This window comes from Clarias gariepinus, chromosome 6 (assembly GCF_024256425.1).
Source record: "Clarias gariepinus isolate MV-2021 ecotype Netherlands chromosome 6, CGAR_prim_01v2, whole genome shotgun sequence".
Taxonomy (NCBI): Eukaryota; Metazoa; Chordata; class Actinopteri; order Siluriformes; family Clariidae; genus Clarias; species Clarias gariepinus.
The window spans coordinates 34,143,780-34,156,806 of NC_071105.1; the positions used below are offsets into that span (position 1 = coordinate 34,143,780).

Sequence of the window (13,027 nt, forward strand, 5' to 3'; positions counted from 1 at the left end):
ACCAAGTCTCTCAGGATGAGAAGCTCAGTCATCCATATCTCTAAAGCCTAAGAAAACCCAATTCAGCCACTTAGATACGCCGTCTTGTCCTTCCGGTCATGACCGAAAGCTTATGCCCATAGGTGAAGGTAGGAACAAAGATCGACCGGTAGATCAAGAGCTTTGTCATTTGGCTCACAATGGTGCCGTAAAGCGAATGCAACATCGCCGTCAATGCTCCAATTCTCTGGCTCCAATGTCCCGTCACTCGTAAACAAGACCCCGGGATACTGGAACTCCTTTACTTGGGGATGGCTTAGCATTACTCAAAACTCATAAAACAGCTACAAATACAATAGTGGGAAAATGTAATGGACTTAAACTCAAGCTCACGATGGAGAATGCGTGTTAAGCAGAAACGTGGATAACCCTCACTGGTATTGTAAACAGAATGTAGTCATTTTCTTCAAACACATGTCTATCGTATAACGATCTACATGATATAATCAGTGCATGACGAAGACATCATTTATTCCAACGTCTGTCACAGAATTCAAGCTTGATTTTATTGTGCTATAAATCTTTAGAAAGAAAACACAAGTCAGAGCAATGACAGGGTTTTAAAATTAATTTATTATAATTTCTTTGTCATAGAATTCATTATTTTTCTGTTCAGGTTAACATAGAGCCATTCATATACAGAACAAAAAGTCTTTCTTATAATTCATAAATGTACACTCTTTCATCTTTACCCACAGAGAAGGAAAAAAAAAAGTCATTTCGTCTCATAAATTTCTGCGCTCTTTAGTGTAAATACATCAGGTATTTTTGTTTGTTTTTGTTACTTTTTTTATTCTCTCGCTCTGCTGGGAAAGATATTTTAGTGAAGTGGTTTGAACCCTGAATGGGACACAAATGCAGAAATGTGAGCACGAAAGGAGAAAAAAAAAAGGAGTGCCAAGCCACTGAAAAACACACAATCACACAGAGTAGTTTAACCACATCCTCTCAAGGAAAATAATAAGAATGAAGGGGAAAACAAATAAAAAAAAATAATGAGACTGCGCAATCTGGAGCAATCCTAGGATGCATCACAGAAAAGAGAGGAAAAGCTCACAGGGAGAGTATTGTGTTAATCTGGCAACCCGGGTCTGATCGTATGAACATTTTTACAGGCGCTGAGGGTTTGTATTCGATTCTACGGGTCAGTAGGGGTCACTGTGCGTCTCATCACCCACTTTGGGATGATCCACCGAGACAGACAGTGGGACCGATGACTGAGCAGATTCAGCTGAGGTGTGTACTCATGCCCTCTAGTGGCTGCGGTGTGGCATCAATTGAGATCCACCCTGAGGACGCGGTCATGATTCTAGGCTTATCAGAAATCGCATAGCATAACATAACACAAGATAAGCATTAATGGCAAAACTGACCTCAGTGCTCAAGTTCAAGATAAGAAGTACTGCAAAAAAATGTACACAGAAAGCCATTTTCCGAGAAATAAAAAGACAAGCTGCCGCAAGTGTAAAATCACTGAATAGATTACAGAAATGTACTGAATAAAAAAATAATTACAAATAAAAAAAAAAGTTGCATTTTTTTTTTCACTGATAACCGCATCAGATTCACATTTAAACCTGATGATTCATAGCAACAACAAAAAAAAAGGGAGAGAAATAAATTAAAACAGATGCAAGTTAGTGAAATCCACAGAGGCCACCTGTCATTATAATTTCTTCAGTCCTGCTCCAAGAAAAATAACTGTAATCACAAGTAAACCTTCTTAATTCCACAACTAAACACGGTGCCAAGGATTGAAAAATCTTCCCGTAGACTATTTTTCTCTGGAATTATCCAGATACAAATACAGTTATCTGGAAAGTGATATTTGATCTCGACATAACAGGACTAGAAAAAAGAAAAAGAAAAAAAAAAAAAGCAGATGTCCTCTTTGGACTTTTATAGTAAGTGAGTGGTTTGATAATATACATTATACACATTATACACAGCACATGATTAGACCTGCATCCTCGAATACTGACCTGTCTAATGGCGGTTCAATGGAGAGAAGTTAAGTAGGAAAGAGTGTGGTGAGTCACACAGGTTAAGCAAACACACACACGCATACACACACACACACACACACACAATCTACATTGTGCATCATGACAGAGCCTAGAATGACTCCTGACTTTGCAGTGCACGTCCATGTGTGTGTGTGTGTGTGTGTGCATGTGTGTCCATCTGTCGCTGAGTGCAAAATCACCAGTAGGACTTTTGATCTATTCTGACACAACATATGGGACACACACACACACACACATTCTCTCTCTCTCTCTATCTCTGTCTGTCTATTTTTCTATTTTTTCTATTCTTACCTTTGCTTTGTGTTATAAAATGATATGATTGGCTGCTATTTTTACGCAGGATCTGAATGGTACAGTATATGCTTTCAGATCCTAAAACAGAAAGGAAAGGGGGGGGGGGGGGGGACGGACAAAAAGCAGCAACATATGGACAGGCAGAAATCCCTGATAGATGGGTTAAAAAAATTCACAGGTAAATAATAAAAAAATATATCAAATAAAATAAAAGACAAGTGCATGTCAGATATGTCTCAGTAAAAATATCAGTTCAAAATGTCGATTTTATATACATCAACAGAACGAACAAGTCAAAGCTGGACAGACAGTGTTTTAAAACCAAAAAAAAAAAAAAAAAGTGATAAAGATTACGTAATTTTACACTTCATAACCATCTCTCTCCCGCTCTCCTCCAAAATGTTATGATTTCTTCTTTTAATTCCCATTTATAAAAAAAAAAAAAAACCTTTGGAACAACGTGCTTAAGTAATAAAAATGAGGACATGTACAACTCGTGAATCGTTACAACCGACAACGAATAGCGAACGAACCCGCACACAACAAGACGAGGACGTTCTGTTGCTGAGACAGAAAAAGAGAAAGAGAGATGGATATTTATATATAAGCTATAGAGAGAGATCCCTAGTGCAACTCCCATAGAAGTCAATTTCTAGATTGATTAGTAAGAACAGCCTCAGGATTGGGGAACAGCCAAAATTCACATCACGTTCAAACAAACAAAGAAAAAGAAAGAAAGAAAAAAAAAAAAGAAAGCCTTCCGAGACCTGGTTTTGACTCGCAAGACTGCAAGAGATGTATAATTTCCAATAAAACGTGGCACTTTAATGATGTAAAGAGAAATAATCTGCACCTCTCAGGAACCATCCACTCTCGAGCGGCCCAGATAGATTTCCTCTAACGCCGCCGGCTTTTCCAGCTCTTTGTTTTTCCACCGAACACTTTTTTATCCCTCGCTCAGAATGGACGGCAAAAAGAATCAAAGCAATTTGAGCTCATTTGTGCTCACCTATTATGAGATGTCAGATAATTGAATCGTTTATAAGGCCATTAAAATGGATGCCGTGTTTTGATTCGTGGCCTTTGAGAAGCACTTTTCATTACACAGCCCGCCGTTCCATCTCCCCTTTTTTCTCTACCTTCATCTCTCCCTACAGTATATAGGCACGTTTTGTTTTAAAAAAAAATAAAAAAAAAATTCAACACAGAAACCGTTTAAGCAACTCAGGAACCAGGGGAACACTTCTATCCCAGGAATATTTTTCTGGGAAACAAGCACTTTGGGAATATTTTCACCATCGGAACCATCATAGTATGGTAGAAACTTTGGCCATGTTTTTAAAACAGGAACCTTCACAGGAGTTCAGGAATTTGGGAAGCTTATCTATGCCAGGAAGCTTTTTTTTTTTTTTTATATCATCATAAGATGTCATTTGTCTATGTATCCTTGGACAAACCTCAAATGAGGACCACCAGAGTTTTTATTTTGTTAATCTATTTCTCACTCACTCACTCATCTTCTATACCGCTTTATCCTGTATTCAGGGTTGCAGGGACCTGGAGCCTATCCCAGGAGACTTAGGGCACAAGGCAGGGTACACCCTGGACAGGGTTCCGATCCATCGCAGGGCACACACATACAGTACACACATTCACACACCACAGGTAATTAAGGAACACCAATTAGCCTAACCGGCACATTTTTGGAATGTGGGAGAAAACCGGAGTACCCGGAGGAAACCCACCAAGCACGGGGAGAACATGTAAACTCCATGCACACAGAGACGGGAATCGAACCCGGACTCCGGAGGTGCAAGGCGACAGTGCTAACCACTACACCACCGTGCCGCCATTAACCTATTTCTCTTATTCTTAATTTATTAAGTTCATAGTCAAACAGAAATACACAACAGTAGTAGTAATTTAGGTCTAAGTGAATTAAATAGCCCGATTTTTTTCTCTACCACAGGGATCTTTAGAGGAATCTAGGAACTTGGTAAATATCTCTTTCTCTGAAAGCTTTTCAGTTTGCCAGAACTTTGTGAAGATTTTGATCAGAGAGAGTTTCAGAAACGCTAGTCCTTCTTTTTTGACCTCAGGAACATTTACCAGAATTTAGAACATTTAGGTAAATTTTCACCATGTGAATTCTTTCAGTTATAAATGAACTTTGGGCTTTTGGCAATTTTGGTACACTGCCTTAATTCCAGTACACTTTAGTTCCTTTTTTAGATCAGAAGTTAAAATTTAACTTTACGGAATGGTCAAGCATTTTACCCGGCTTTAGCTAAGGATGGGGCGACATAAAGATAAAGCTATCAGCCCTTATAATTGATTATTTTCCATTAAGTGTGGCCCAAAGTTTTTTTGTTTTTTTTTTAAATAAGCACAATTTTCCAATGCAAAGGATTTTGTCTATACAGTATTATATTTACATTTATGGCATTTGTGAGACGATTCTCATTACACATATGCTCAAGGGCCCATATATGGCCAGGGCCCACCATCTTAAACCTGGGACCTTCTGATCAATAGTCCATCACCTGAACCACTGAGCTAACCCGGCCTCATTAGAATAAATAGCAGCTCATCATCATTTTATCAAAAAACTGCAAACCCTCAAAAGGAAAGACGTTTTTAATCAGCATCCTTATGTAAAGAAAGTCTGGGTGTAAGGTTTACCTTCCTAATTAGTCCCTTCTTTGAACAAATTCTGACCAATCAGACCAATCATTTTGGTTTTAAATCAGCTTTAAAATGGTGTGGTTAAATCTGTGGGATTGTACAGACTTCTGAATACAATAACAGAACGGCATGACTTCTTAAGCATTTAAAAATCTATTACATTCAGTGTGTTGCTCTTTTTTTGTTTGTTTTTTTAATCAGGAACTAAAAATGCACTTTCCTACTCCAAGACTACACTACACCCTGAAAAGGCTTTTCTACCCTCCCCCTTCTCTTCTCCTAAAGCACTGAGCATCATATTTATGATTCCAGTTGGCTCTGGAATTTTATGTTACGCTGACCAAGACTTCCTGCGGCACCATTCACACGCTCATTCTCTCTCACTTTAATGGAACGCCGGTTCAGAAAGTCGAGCGCATTCTGATTTTGCCAAATGACTGACTGTGTTAAAAACACTGGGTCTTGAATTTTAATTTGAACATACCTGGACCCCTGCGTTTATTGAAGGCTGAACGGTGACTTCCATGGAAACGACGAATGTCAAAAGGCTGCTGTAAAAATTCCAACATCTTAGAAAATGAAATCCCCTAAATATGCTTCATCTTATTGGAACGTTCTCAACCTATACATGCAGGCATGGTCTTAAAGCAGCCAAAAAACAAACAAACAAACAAAAAGCCAAGGAAGCAAACTATATTAATTAAACCTGAGAATCAAGTAGTAAGCTTAATAACATCAGGTCCATTATAGTACATTTTATTGTATTACTGGAGTAAGACTCAGACCCAGGTTTGCTTGCATGCTAGCTAGGATGTTCGTAAGATTGTCCGAGTTTGAGAAAAGTCTGAATGAAGCGCAGCCCAAATAGCATGAAAGAATTTTGCACTTCAGCGGTGACTCGCTTGGCTGACGTGTCACCAAGCAAGTGCATTCCCAGCTGCGCGTGTGCATCTGTAACGCGTGATAGGATCCAGGATCCCGGTTGTAAACACAGAAACTGCTGCATTGCAGATGTGACAGGGCACAACGCAGCTTTGTCCTGAACAAGGCAGCTTAGAGGGCGATGCTATTAAAGCGCTTCCTCTTAATCCTCTTGCTGTTCTGGCTCAGAGCTCAGAGCAAGTGCACACTAGGAGGAATGAGAAAATGCGTCAGCAAACGTGGAGAGAGCACAGATGACAGCAGAACGCAGGCATCTAGAACATCCTCCTCCAGATTTTTTGGTCAGTTATTGAGAGAACAGGTTTGCAAACACTCACGCTAAACTCTCCTCATCTCTGAGTCACTCGGGTCTATTTCACAACACCTACAGATTTAAGGCAACCAGAATGAATTCCATCCAATTGCGGATTTCAGACAAACTGTATGACTTCTGAAGCCATGGTTTTCACAATGGGAACGGCATTTTTTTATTTAACTTGTTACACTAGTAGAAATCATAATCTGCCATTACAAATGTTATGATATTTATATGTGAGTTCTTGTCGCCAAAAAGGATATTATACCCAAGAGGCTTTAACCTAAATAGGTGCCAAGCCCATTTTAAAGGGCACCTATTATCCAAAATTACCATTGTTGTCATTTTAGACATTCAGATGGGTCTCCAGAGAGAGGGTGTGTGTGAATATGTGTGTGTGTGTGTGAAAATCAAACAGTTTTTGATGTTTTTCTGTTTTTGTATTCTCTTGGGTTTAAACAAGCTGTTGGAGTTTTCCCCTAATGTGACCTCATTCAGCATGTTGCTCAGCTCTTCTGTTCTCCGGGGATTGCGGCTAGGCATTGAGGATAACTATGCATTCAGAGGGGGAGTGAAATGAATAGAAAAACATTATCTGAAGGCTATTTCAACTGGAGCATTAACAAACAGGCTTTGGGGGAGGTTTGGGACCTGTGTTAACTTATTAGCAAAATAGTAAAATATGGGACCCTTAAAGTGTAAAAAAAAAATAAAAATTAGATTCCAACACCATTTAACGCCATTAAAAAAAATCTAATGTTTCCTCCTTGCCATGCTCAGCCACGTTCCCACTACTTGCGTGAACACGGTAGGAAGTTAGTCAAAACAGAAAACTGGGTAAGGAAGTAGTATTGTCTCCTTTCACGTGGAACTGCCATGTTTCTTCGGAGGCCTGGTGAGGAAGTGTCGACGCAAGACGCAGGAAGAACTTGATAAGGATGAAGTAACGACGGCTTTGACCAGTTAACAGTGTAACCAACACGTCTCAGGAAACTCACCGATGACAACGCACTAAGCACCTGGGAAGAGCGGGTGCGATCTGATCGGACATAGTAACAGCACAGTTTGATCTTATTGGATTTGGTGAGCGCGTGATCATGGGCATAAAAGGAAATTAGTGACAACGTGATGGATGAATTGGGAACCTGACAGGAATGTGGCCAGAAAGTAGTATGCACTTGATAAATGCATTTTTATCCATTTTGAACCTGTTTTCACTGTGGTCTTCAATATTTTAGGATGCAATGGGAATTTAATGGTCCTGGTTATACTGTGACAGGACCAAATTTTGGTGCGTGTCGTACTGTATTTATCAGCAAATTGCACCTGCATGGAAACATAAGCTATATAGAATAGGATTTGGATTCGAAAGCATACATTGGGATTTATTCCTCCTTCAAAGACATACAATCTATCCCAGAGAGTTGGATCAAAGTTTCATTCAGGTATGTAAAAGTAGCTAATGGTGCTCACTGTGCGGTATGTTACTATGGAAACAGCCCAGCCTGATGCGGCAGAGCATGGGTTGACGTGTCGATTTGAGGAGAATACCCATCAAACCCTCATCATCATCTGTCGGGAAGATAGAGGATTGCACAATCCCTACACATAAGCAGCTTGAGTGGGGGGGAAAAATCCCACTGTCATGAAGGTTATTTTTGGCAGTCAGGAAGAGCTTGAAAACCAGAAAGGAAGGGAAATACAGGGAGGGAATGTGTGTGTGTGTGTTTTAGATGCTAAGACAAAGAAGGATAGAGTGGGGAACAGAAAACGTAGCTAGAACCATGGTTATTTAGTTAAAAGCAAAGGAAAAATGTATCAGTTCCTACCTCCGCTTCTCCCTTCATTTGGCACTCATGAGTGGTTTTGCTGCAGTATATAGCTCGGCCTCTCTCCCTCTCTCATACACACACATGAACACACACAGGGGAAGTGGACGCCCCATGCTGAGGACTTTGTGACCTCATTTGAATGCTGGGATTTTGCTGATCCCGCTCTCTTCCTCACCCCAGCTTCTCTCCCCCACCCTTCCAATCCCTACTGGTTTATTACCCTGCTATTCACACTCCCACAATGACACAACACACAGAACTGCTCAAAATAAGATAACATGAGATATAATTCAGGTGTGGCTGGATAGCCAAGTTTTCACTGACTTTTTATGTAAAAAAAAAAAAAAAAAGCTTTAAAAAAAACTTTCAGAAATTTGCTGCCATAAGCTTGGTTCCGTCTAAAGGTTTCATGATTCATGATTTATATCAAAGTCATGTCATATAAAAACTGCTGTTGGTTTTGTTTTTATTAATAAAGCTTGAAAACACATTTCCATTAGGAATTTCTTCAATTTGGCAAACTCATTTGGCTACTTTGACCGTTCTGTAGCGCCTGATCTAGGAATTGATCACTGGCTATTAAAAATTAGACATCATGTTAATTTGGAGTGGACTTTGTAAAGGTTCTTGTCTTATTCCCATCTCAGATGGTCCTGCTTTTTGCACATTTTGGGAGAAATACTCATGAACATATGGATAATGAGTAATTGTAGTACTTTCCCAAAACATTATGATTAGATTTCCTCCAACATTTTTCATACTGGGAAAGAATGATGCGACAAAGGGTTTGTTGATATAACTGGTTTCCATCATCTACACCACCAAACATTTCAAAATGCATAATGTGCCTTTAAACAGTCTGGGAGAGAAGGGTAGAAAAGGAGGAGGAACTATTCTCTTCGCATCTGTGGCCTGCTCTTCAATTGTAATGGTCTCCTGCTGTTCTGACCATTACCACCATTTATAATATATTCTGTCCCAGTTAGGCAGGGGAACAGACAGACCAACCCCTGCCCTCTTATCATTTTCTATCAACCTTTTACTCCTTGTACCAACTCTTTTCTATCTAAAAGATAGAATCTTTCTATCCTTTCTGCATGCATGAGCAACACTGTCCCCAACATACGAGCCATTTTTCTTTCTCCATGACTGAACCTCAGAGTGCACTTCATGCAAATGGCCAAGAGTGCAAAAGTACATTGCCATACCGGCTTTAGAAATCAGACCTGAGTCTGGACAGAAAGTGCTGCATTAACTAAACCCACTTTGTTTTTAGAAAATATGCAAATTTTCCGCTTTCTCTCTAACTGCCAGAATCATCTCAAAAATAGTGAGATTTTTCAATAAGAGTCAAATATAAATGATAAATCTGCATGGTTTTAATTTTTTTTTTTTTAACTTTAAGCAAAAGTGATAGGAGTGCACAAGGAACCATGAAGGCCAAACACATGAATGCACACACACTCTTTCTCTTCATCTCTCACACACAAGGGTCAGAGTGTGATAAGCTCATCACCGATGGAGTGCTCTGACACCAGCTCTTGATGGGTTCTGCATATCCACTGAGCAAAGAGCAATAGAAACAAACAAACAAAAAATCACTTATGTTCAATCCATTTTCATGGCTGTTCCCAAACTTCTCTGCCAGGGACTGGGTGGTGGTAAATAACCTTTGGGGTTTGTTCCAATGACTAAGGAAGGTGTATAGGATGTAAGCAAAGTTTAGTTCCCTTCCTCCCCTGATAACTTCCACTGGACCCTATTTTTCTTGATTATTCAGATGAACTACATCTAAACCCCACATTGTCTCCTCCTTACCCCCCACTCAATGCAGGCTGCTTGACATAAGGGTTCTCCAGCAGGTAACGAAAGTTCTCATAATTGTCTAACATGTACTTGGGGGCATACATGTGCTCTTTAGGGTCCGTGGGCGGGTATTCCTGCACAGACCCATCAAACCAACCCCCAGTCCGGATCAGATCACGAATGTAGTTAAGGTCCCGCTTGTCCTCGTAGTCACCCCAGCGGGGGAAGTCACCGTTCTGGGCAGATATGAGTTTGAAGTGGATGCCCTCAGGTGTGAAGCACCAGGAGCAGTGCCACCCAGCAAAGTGGAACGGGCTTCCAACTGACCACTGCACCAAAATGTGTCCTGTGTCTTTTTCATATTTGCGAAAATTAGGCATTGTGTAGTACTCTCTCCGGCGCAAGCGGATACCGTCATTTTCATAGACCTCTTTCAGCATCCCCACTGTGCATCCTGAAACCACTTCGAGAGAGCCAAGCTGCTTCCAGAAAAAGCCATAGAGTGATTTGCGCATGTGGATGGCGAATGGCTCGGTCCAGCCATCAAACAGCTTGAGAAAAAGAATGCCCTCACGGGCGGGGATCTCATCAGCATCATTGATGAGAAAAACATCATCAGGCCGCAAACCCAGCACTCGACTCATGCCATTCCGTGTAAGGAAAGTGCGCAGGTAGTCGTCAGCAATCCAGCCATCCTGTCGGCCACCTTCAGGAAAGTGGTCCAGGAACACATAAAGGATCTTATGACGTACGTAGTCGTAAGTGCCATTGAGCAGCAGATGCAAAAAGCTCAACGGGCGCCTCTCTCCATATGCTGTGAAGTTAGATTCGCATACCAGGAAGATGTCAACAGCATCAACCAGCTCATGGAAACGAGCATGGAGTAGGTCAAACTCATGGTTGATGTTAATGGCATTAATGACACGTCGTGGCTTCTCACGAGGGGTCAGTCTGTCTTTCGTGGGCAGATTTGAGTGGTACACCATTGTAGGCACTCCACAGTAAGGACCATGCCAGCCAGATCGACATACGCACTTTACGAGACGCTTGCCGCGTTTGGGCTTCAATTGGCTGGGACTGGAGTCATCCACTGATTTTGCATGAGTGTTGGACTCCTCTGCAACTTGCAAGATGTTCCTATGAAAGACCCCAGACACTGTAGGCTTACTTTTACCTGCCCCAGAATCATCTCTCGATGGCACAATCTCTGTCCCCTGACGGAAACACAGAGCGCCAGCTTTGGTGCGAACAAAGTAGGGTGTGTTGTCTTCCTGAAGGGTTAAGTGTCTCTTGTGTAAGTCACCCAGAAACAGAAGGGGATCTGGAGTTGACGCATGCTGGAGTTCCTGCTTCTTCACTACCACACTGGGAGCATTCGATCGAACAAGCTCCATTCCTTGGCGAACTGCACTACTGGGTTTCCACATGATCATCTTATCATCTTCCTTCTGCTCTTGTTCCACAAAGACAACAGAAAAGTAAAGATATGGTCAAGCTTTGACACACAGGCATTTTCATAGATACAAATCACATTTATTACATTTATGGCTGAAACTATAGTGACACCTGGACACAAATAGTGCTTCGACCTCAGCCCTATTAAACAGCTTTGAGATACATTGTAAAGCAAACTGTACCCCATGCCCTGTTACCTGTAATCACTTATTAATGCTTTTTTAGTTGAATGAGCAAATGCCTAAAGCTACATCTCAAGATCTAATGGAAATATTTGGCAGAAAGAGGAAGGTTGTAATAGCAGCAAAGAGATGACCATTTATTCGGTTATCTTCTATACTGCTTATCCTGTACACGATTGCAGGGAGCATGGAGCCTCTCCCAGGAGTTTTTGGGTACAAGCCAGGGTACATCCTGGACAGGGTGCCTATCCATCTCAGGGCATGCACACACATACGGGCACACACATACGAGCACATTCTGAAACACCAAGTAGCCTAATCTGCATCTTTGAACTTGGCTTTTGCATATCAAAAGAAACTATTTTGTTTACCTCAGTGTCTGGATTGTTTTGTTGCGGTTCCTCCGGTCTCACCCAGGGCTGTGGTGCTCTGGGCTCTCCAGGCATGTTCAAATCCAATAATGCACCCATGCCTCCGGTTCCTTCCTGAACCTGATGCCTGGTCTCTGAAGATCTAAGGACTGGTGGAGGTCCCTCTTCTGGAGAAGCACTGGACAGTGGGGTGGCTTTCTCTTTCCAGAAAAATCCAGTCACCATTATAAAGGACTTGATGTTTGGGTATGGAGCTGTAAGTTCCCGTAGCAAAGACACGTAATGCAGTGCCTTGTAATAGTGCAGGAAAGAAATGACACACAGCCCCACTGTGCAAAGCAAAAACACTCTATGACGTCGCATTTTCATCCTAGAAATATAGTCACAAAAAAGAAAAGAAGAGAAAAAACTTTATTAGAAATATTAATTATTCACAGATTTTTGAGACTCCAAAACGAGCCTTCTTTACATCTTTATATACAGTAGCACATATATGTTATTCAGCTACAATGCAAACAAAGGCAAGCATATATAGATATCATAAGAGCTGTCTTGTAATGAAGGTCAGGTTAGGGTAATGGAGGACCCTCTCCTATCATTTAAGGTTCTCTCACTTGCTCCTAGCCTCTCGTTCATCTTCATGTTCCATATTGATTGCAGTCCACCTTAAACAGGGAAACCAGACAGAAGCAGAGACACCCAATCTGGCTAAAATAGCATCTGATACACAGCCTGAATATCAAATTGCTCTGGCCTAGAGCCCATGGCCGTCCATTTTGCAGCTAAATCTAGAGAGGTCAAATTTTTCATAGCAGGATCTGTCGCAAGAGGATAAAAGAGTTATGAAAAGAGAGCAAGAAGACACTGTCAAGGAAAAAAAGATTTGACGAAATCCGACAATGACAATAAAGCTGCTGTGGCTCTGATGTGACCCTTGTCAAAGAGGCTTCTGGCTAGTCTTCAACTGTACAAGCTGTGTGCATGAATAGAGAGGACAAAAAGTAAAAGAGAAAGAAAGGATGTGTTTGGCTTTATTACTATCCTGTGGCCCTGATTTCCTGTTTCTCTGTTTTTATTTCTTCTCTATTCCCAACTGCCG

General features: G+C 41.1%; 1 protein-coding gene across 2 annotated transcripts in view; it reads right to left on the reverse strand.

Moving 5' to 3' along the window:
* Nucleotides 1-9,471: 9,471 nt before the first annotated feature.
* Nucleotides 9,472-13,027, reverse strand: part of mgat3b (beta-1,4-mannosyl-glycoprotein 4-beta-N-acetylglucosaminyltransferase b) — a 51,387-nt gene continuing 47,831 nt past the window's right edge. For both annotated transcript variants that reach the window (XM_053498222.1, XM_053498223.1), the window contains exons 2-3: nt 11,929-12,298; nt 9,472-11,368 (exon numbers count right to left, since the gene is read on the reverse strand). In XM_053498222.1, the coding sequence (XP_053354197.1) occupies nt 9,929-11,368; nt 11,929-12,297 (1,809 nt within the window). In that variant the 5' untranslated portion in view covers nt 12,298 and the 3' untranslated portion in view covers nt 9,472-9,928. The remainder of the gene's footprint in view (nt 11,369-11,928; nt 12,299-13,027) is intronic.